We start from the raw sequence: 8,277 nt of genomic DNA on the forward strand, positions 1-8,277 counted from the left end.
CAAATGTTGTGTAAGTAACAAGTTTTTTGTCAATTTATCCATGTTTCTCTCTCTTGTTTGATTGGTGAGAACATTTAGATTTTTTTTTTTGGGACCACTTTTACAAAATATAAAAGCAAAAGATGTGTCTTTGTTTTTATTTTGAGAATTGAGATAATACGTGTCCCTTAATTTGTTGGCTTTAAGTGAGGAGGTCATATTCCATCCTATTGAACATTGAAGTAAGAATTGCGTTTCCAACTTTGACAACTATTTTTTCCTCAAAAAAAACTTGACAACTATTTAGTCCTTTCTTTCTTTTTCATATACTTCAAGGAGACCACGGCTCTGTGTTGACTGGATCCTAAGCCTTACAACCTTGGTCTTTTATATATGTAAACATATATGGTTTAGCTAGAGAATTAAGAATTCTTATTTATTTATTTATTTTTTATACAAAATAGAAATTCTATTCTATTTTAATCTAAGTATTTATGAGAGTGTAGAAGCAGAATTGGTAATACACATACAATAACTACATAAAACTTAGCTAAGTTCTACAAGAACTCTAAGTTCGTAAACAAAAGAATAGAGAAAACCTCGCAAATTAAACTTTTATTGATAAAAATTTAATAAATCACCACCTCCATGTAATTAAGGAGCATTTATTGAAAAAGTTCTCCTAACTCCTTTAAGAAAAAGAAATAAAAAAGTGCTACTCTCTACTAGAGAAAAGAAAGCAACTTAATTAGGGAAATAAAAATAAATAAAATCCTAATTCAGCTGTCATAAATGATTTGCATCATCTTCCCTTGGGTTGGAAAAAAACTCGTTCTCGAGTTTTGAGTTTCCATTAGAATTTAAATGTCAAATGTATAGATATGACATTGCAAGCTTCAAAAGGTAGGTATTAGAATTAAATTTATATAAAATTTCCAAAGGATAATTTTTTGAAAAGCTAGCATGTTTTACTCTCCCTTGAGAAAGCTATGAAAATTGCCCAAACAAAAATGTTAGAAATATATGTTTAATGATTAAATTTATCATATTTCAATAACTTAAATTTTTGGGATAATCGGTAATATTAAGTCTCACCTATTAAAAAGGATTAAATTTACCAATTTGTTTTGCTATTTATTTTCAATTATTACTGAAATAAACTTATAATCTTTTGCTACACTCACAACAAATACATATCGATCAATAGTACCACTATCTCAAAAGGATCCTTATTTAAAAAATAATATTAAAAAAACTCACAATTTTTTTTTTGAGAATAAAAAATCTCATAATTGATAGCACAGAATTTATTTAAAGGGTGGTATAACAAGATCCAAAATTCTCCATAATTTGAATATACCATGCCTTTTTCAAATTTGGGTGGGTGCATTTCACCCACTCAATTACAATACGTGGCTCCGCCACTTCCTTCTAAGATAGAAGGTCTCCCGTAGCTATTTGTTATGGCCTTTTCTTATTTTTGTTATTTTGTACGCCTCATTGCCTATATAAAGCAGTCCAAAGTAGGTTTCGAAAATCCATCAAAACTGCATTCCTCAACTCAAACTTTCTTAAATTTTCCTTTAGCTTTTCCTTTTAGGTGATTCCATCATTATGGATTGTAAGAAATTGCAATCTGTGCAGAAAACTTCATCATCCGAGATGAAGCCTCAAGCCAATGATATTGTACATGAACAACGATCTGCCAATTATAAGCCAAACATATGGAACTATGATTACCTACAGTCTCTTTCTAGCATATACGACGTAAGAATCCTGTCTAAATATTTTCTATGAGAATATTATCGTGACTAGAGTTCTTGTGCCACAACTTTTACAACTTTTATATGGTCAATATTTAGTAAACATTTGTCCCTTTCATAAAGACTTACTATTTTTTTTTTTTTTCACAACTTTGATGTTGTGTCAACAAATTCTCTCATCTTCTATTTCGAAAAATAATTATAGCTTCTTTTTCTGTTCTATTTCATACTCTACCATAGAGAAATGATAATAACTTCTTATGCAATTAGTTTCTATAGTGTAAAATATGACTCTTAACACGTTATTGTATTTGTTTTTCAAATTGTAACTTATCAATAGGGAATATAGGTGCATGTAAATAGACCCCAAATATTCAAGTTATTTCATCATGGACAAAGTGTTTTTCCAAATCAGTTTAAAGGAATTTTTTCCTACTTATTATATGACAATTCGTAATATCATTCACGTGTCATATTTAAAAACTTTATGACTTACTAAATCAATGGAATGACTAAAAATGAATGTGGAGGTAGTAGGAATTTTGTTTCCTAAACTCTATCCTTTAATTATTGTCCATTCTCATCTTTAGAGAGCCCCTTTGCACGTAATTTTCACTAACACAATTAAGATTTGGGCCGATGGTGTTTTTGCAGGGCCAAGAATACGAAAGACGGGTACAGAAACTTAAAGAAGATGTAAGGATAATATTTGCGAATGCAGTGGACTCTAAGGCAACGTTTGAGTTGATCGACAGCGTAAACAAGTTAGGCCTAGCAAGCCACTTTGATATGGAAATCAAAGAGGCTCTAGACACCATTGCATCCACTAAGAAGAAAATATCTAGTCCAGAAGAGGATCTCTACACTACTGCACTATGCTTTAGGCTTTTTAGGCAGCATGGCTATGAAGTTTCTCAAGGTAAAATAATCTTCGAATTCAAATCACGTCATTTATGTAACAAATCCTAACTAATCTGTTGAAAATCCATAACTGACCCCAAAAAACTTAGAAATTAAAACTTGGTTGTTGTTTGAAGTCCTAATATCTAACACCAGTACATTCTGTGCAATTCAGATATGTTTAGAGGCTTCATGGATGAAAAAACCGGTTTGTTCAGAGAAAACACAAATATCAAAGAAATGCTTGAGCTTTTGGAGGCTTCACACTTGGGTTTAGAAGGTGAAAACATTCTGGATGTGGCTAGAGATTTCTCAACTGCAACTCTCAAAGAAAGCATTTCCAGTTTAGATAGTGACCTTGCCAAGCAAGTGGTTCATGTTTTGGAACTTCCATCACAAAGGAGAGTACAGTGGTTTGACGTCAAATGGCACATCAATTCATTTGAGAAAGACAATCACATGAACTCTAGCTTACTTGAACTTGCTAAACTTCATTTTAACATAGTTCAAGCCATACTTCAAAAAGATCTAAGGGAATCATCCAGGTAGCTTCCAAAAAATAATGTGATTTGTGAATATATATACATATATCTTATACGCCAAACTCACTTTGCATTGCACAAAATATTAATTAGCATGAAGAAAAAGAACTTAATTACTTGTACCTTTGTGTTATTTAGGTGGTGGAGAAATCTGGGGCTCATAGAGAACTTGAGTTTTGCAAGAGACAGACTAGCCGAAAGTTTTATGTGCTCAGTCGGCCTTGCTTTCGAACCTGAGTACACATGTCTTAGAAAATGGCTTACGAAAGTTATTATTCTGATACTAATAATTGATGATGTTTATGATGTTTATGGCACGTTGGAAGAACTAAAGCACTTCACAAATGCCGTAAATAGGTCAGCATTGCAGAATATCACTGTTGAAAACTTTCAATATAAAATAGGGTTAAATATACTTTTAGTCCTAAACTTTTGTGCTGGTTTCATTTTGGTCCTCACACAGTTTTTTTGTTTTACTTTGGTCCTTGCTAATAAAATGCTTATGGATCACATAATTATAATAAAAAAAATAAATAAACTACTTTAGGCAAAGCACCATGTAGCTTAACTAATACTTCCTAGCATTTTTAATGGAAATGTTTAGGGTTAGATAAAAGTTTACTCTGAAAGTAATTAAATGAAAATGAAAGTAATTTTCTTTTCTTTTTCTTCATCCCTCCCCCGTCCAAGTTTCTTTGCAACCAAACCGGGGCGGGGGTTGTAAAATAAACAAAAGTCATGCGAGTAATTATTGTCAATTATTGGGTGTTGGCAAGGATAACAATGAAGCACACAAGTAAGAAAATGAGACAAAAAATTGTGAGGACCCAAATGAAATTATCCCCAAAAATTGAGGACCAAAAATACTTTAAGGCCCTGTTTATTTCATTGTAAAAACATTTCAAGGAAAATTATTTGTTTTTTGGTGTTTAGTTATTTTCCTAAAAATGCTCAAAAAATATTTTTCGGAGTTGGTCTCATATGAAAAATCATAAATTTTATATTTATATTTAATATAAATATGAAATAAAAACTTTGATTTTCCCACTTTAACATATTAATAAAATAACTTAAATCAACCTGCACAATCAGAATAAATTTTTTAAAAATTACACTAATAAGCATAGATCAAAATAAGAGTGTAACAACAAAAGTAAATAAAAATAATAATTAACAAGGATAATTAACTGAACTAGCATTCACAAGGATAATTACATACGTACAAAAAATTGAAACCTCTAAGTGATACTTATAATGTTTTTTTTGATAAACTATTAAATGTTTGGAGTTGATTTCCATAATTTTGAGGCATTATGTGGTTATTTAGGAGGTGTTATAATTAGGTATTTTCATCATTTTAATGGTTTTTTATGGGGTATATTTATTATTTTATTTTTAGGGTATTTCAATCATATTAGATTTGAAAATATTTGGGTCGTGTTTTAGATTCAAGGCTATTTCAGTCATTTTGAAGGTTTAATGGATAATTTGGTTATTTTAAAGGATTTAGAGGTATTTCAGTGGTTTTGAGCATATTTTGATTATTTTGGAGATATTAGGAGTATTTTTGCCATTTTAGAGATTTTTTAGGTATTTTTATCATTTTAGATGTTTTAGAGGCATTTTTGTGGTTAGTCGTTATTTTGATATTTTGAATGTTTCAATGGTGTTTCGGAGGTTTAAGGGTATATTTTTCATTTTGAAAATTTTGGTTATTAATTTGTATCTTTTTATAGTTTTCTATTCTTTTAAGATTGATATGAGTCAAAATGTTTTACTCATCCCCTAAAACGAGTAATGTATTTTCAATTGAAGAAAATATTTTTTCTGCTCAAGGGAAAGCGATTTCAATTTTAAAAGCTTGAAAACCAGGAAAAAAAAAAACATTTTTCGAAAGATATTTTATTCCAAAACAAAAGGGCCTAAATCTATAAAATAGGTAAATAATTGTTTTACAACATTAAGAATTATTCTTACCAAAATATTTAATTCAGGTGGGATGTTAGTGAAACTCAACAGCTTCCAGAGTGTATGAAGACTTGCTTCCTAGCTCTCTACAATACTACTAATGAAATCGCTAATGAAATTCAAAAAGAGAAGGGCGCTTGGAACCAAGTTTTACCTCATCTTAAAAAAGGGGTACTCATCTGTTCATTCTCCATAATAATTGTAATTTACTCATTTGTTCATTTTTCATCATGTTTAATTGGAATACATATATACACAATAGGTAAAGATCATCGTTATTGAAATTATAGTGAATATCTTTTTCTTTTTTCTTTTTTAATAGTGGACAGATTTTTGTAATGCATTATTTGTGGAAGCAAAGTGGTACAACATGGGCTACAGTCCATCCCTGCAAGAATATCTAAGTAATGGATGGATTTCATCGACTGCCCCATTACTTTTGGTCCACGAATTCTTTTCCATGGGACATGAGGTAACAAACGGGATGGAAGATTTTCTGGAGAAAAACCAAGAAATTGTGTATAATATATCTATGATAATTCGACTCTGCAATGATTTGGGGACTTCAGTGGTAATATTACTCTTTTCTTATACAACAATTTTATAAACTGCTGGTGTAGTTTTTGCATTTTCCAAATAATTATTGATAGATAAAAATGTGATGTCATTGGCAAGTCCAGATTAAAACTAGTAAGAATTCATCACATCAATAATTTATAACAATATTGTAAAATATTTTGTCTGTAGAATTACTCATAAGGAAAGAGAAATACTACATACACAAACTATTTTATAATATTTTTACAAACTGGTTATATAGCTTTAGCGTTTTCCAAATAATTATTGGTAAATAAAAATGTAATGTCAATAGTAGGTCTAGATTAGAACTAATAAGAATTTGCCATATCAATAATTTGTAAAAATATTGTAAAATAATTTATATCTATAGCATTACTTATAAAGAAAGAGTAATACCACAGACACAAATTATTTTACAATATTTTTACAAACTGTTGATGTAGTTTTAGCTTAATCTAAAAAATTATTGATAAATAAAAATGTGATGTTAGTAGTAAGTCTAGTTTAGAACTAATAAGAATTAGTCACATCAATAATTTATAAAAATATTGTAAAATTGCTTATAGTTGTAGCATTACTCATTCTTTATTGGTTATATAGAACATTGATTAATTATTATGTCCATATTGGAACAAACTAATTGGTGTAGTAACTTGAAACAGGCTGAGAGAGCAAGAGGTGATGTTCCCTCATCAATCCTATGTTATATGAGAGAAGCTGATGTTTCAGAAGAAATTGCAAAGAAGCACATCAAAGACATGATAAACAAGAGTTGGAAGAAAATAAATGGGCAATGCTTCAACCAATTGCCAATGCTGCAATCATTTGTCAATATTGCAACAAATAATGCTCGTGTGGCACATAGCCTTTACCAATATGGAGATGGGTTTGGGGTTCAAGACCGAGACACTCGGAAAAATATCGTGTCTTTACTGGTCGAACCTCTCTCGTGCTCTACTGAATTGAAATTTTAAATTATGGAAAATGGGTCAATTTGTCAGCTATGAATCTATGATGTCAGAACTTAGAATTTGTAATAACTCACAGGATGGTGACTTGAATGGCTAGGTTAAGTGCATGGCTTTGTCTCTACAATAATGCAATGAACGAGTGCTTGGATTGTTATGTGTAATTAATATTCGGTTTCAAATTAAATAAGGGAAATACTAACTAGTGTCCTTAAAGTACTAGTTAATAATCCATTTAAAAAAAGGTTTTATGGAAAAAAAAAAAGTAATTAATATTTTGACAATTTTTTTCATCTCTCATAAAAGTAGTATCAAAACTTTTCTAAAATAGATTATTAATGAATACTCTAAAAGTACTCGTTAACCTGACCCATTATATAAAATTTCTTTTTGAGTGTCTGTGACCACTACCTTTTCTTTAATCTTGTTGATGTTGACTAGGAACTCTAAAGTTATGGCTGTGAAAAAAGATAAGAATCTCTGCAGTAATCTCGTACTACAATAACCACCAAAAGTATCATATTTGATTCCTTGGATCCTTAAAGAATAAAGATAGGCTGGCCTTTCTCTAAAAAAAAAAAAAACAAAAAGATACGCAGGCCTAATCTTCACACGCGCGTGCACACACACACACAACAACCAAAAAAAAAAAAAAAAGATAAAGATAAAGATAACCACTGATGTGGCAATGTGAACCCGACTTTGGTTTTTTCTTTAGGGATCCAAGGAATCAAATATGATACTTTTGGTGGTTATTGTAGTAGGCAGGCCTAATTGTTAGAAAATGCCTATTTTGCTAAAAGTTTGGTTTTTATGAATTATATTGCTAAAAAACCTAATTTGCACGTTATTTAATTATATAAACACTTTTGGAACTTGATTTAACCAAAGTCGAGGTATATGCAGTAACCACTAATGTGGCAATGTGAACCCGACTTTGATAAAATTGAATTTTATATTATGAGTGATTTTAATCACAAAAACTGAGAGTGGGTATTTTTTCTAAATATTGTTTTGCACAATAAATTTGAGAATAATTTTCTAAACGTTTTTTTTTTTTTTTTTGGGGTTAAATAATAGCTTTTCCCGAATTATATTACTAAAAAACTACTTCAACAAGTTATTTATTTATATAGTATCTTTTTAATTGGAATTTGATTTTGCCAAAATCGAGTTCAAATCTCAAAATAAAACTCAATTTTATCAAATAAAACTCAATGTGTATTCACTCTCCCCCATATTTATTTGGTCTTCATTAATATGTAATGTGTATTCACTATTCACAAAGTAGTACTCATGACTAATACTTTGTACGATATTGCCAAGATATATATAATCTCTTTATTGAAAGTTTTCTTCTTCTTCTTCTTCTTTTTATTTTTTTATTTTATTTTTTTCAGTTTCTTCAGTTTTTTAGTTAGAGCTAATTTAGCTAAAATTGGGTCAACATTGGCCTTACTTTTAGTTAGCATAAACAATCACTGATGGTGGTTGTGGGTGGCAGCAGTGGTTGGTACTTGGTGGTGGCTTTGGATTTGTATGGTTATCATTGATGGTTGTGGTGGTTAGTGAGGTCAG

At 30.1% G+C, this 8,277-nt stretch overlaps 1 protein-coding gene across 1 annotated transcript; it reads left to right on the forward strand.

The window, feature by feature from the left end:
- The first annotated feature begins 1,509 nt into the window (after nt 1-1,509).
- LOC126727285 ((E,E)-alpha-farnesene synthase-like) lies at nt 1,510-6,863 on the forward strand. Its single transcript, XM_050432872.1, has 7 exons — nt 1,510-1,746; nt 2,397-2,661; nt 2,818-3,187; nt 3,323-3,541; nt 5,179-5,323; nt 5,475-5,723; nt 6,394-6,863. Exons 1-7 carry the CDS (start codon nt 1,594-1,596, stop codon nt 6,703-6,705), a joined length of 1,713 nt encoding a protein of 570 aa, XP_050288829.1. The 5' UTR covers nt 1,510-1,593; the 3' UTR covers nt 6,706-6,863.
- Nucleotides 6,864-8,277: the final 1,414 nt, after the last annotated feature.

This window comes from Quercus robur, chromosome 5 (assembly GCF_932294415.1).
Source record: "Quercus robur chromosome 5, dhQueRobu3.1, whole genome shotgun sequence".
Classification (NCBI taxonomy): Eukaryota; Viridiplantae; Streptophyta; class Magnoliopsida; order Fagales; family Fagaceae; genus Quercus; species Quercus robur.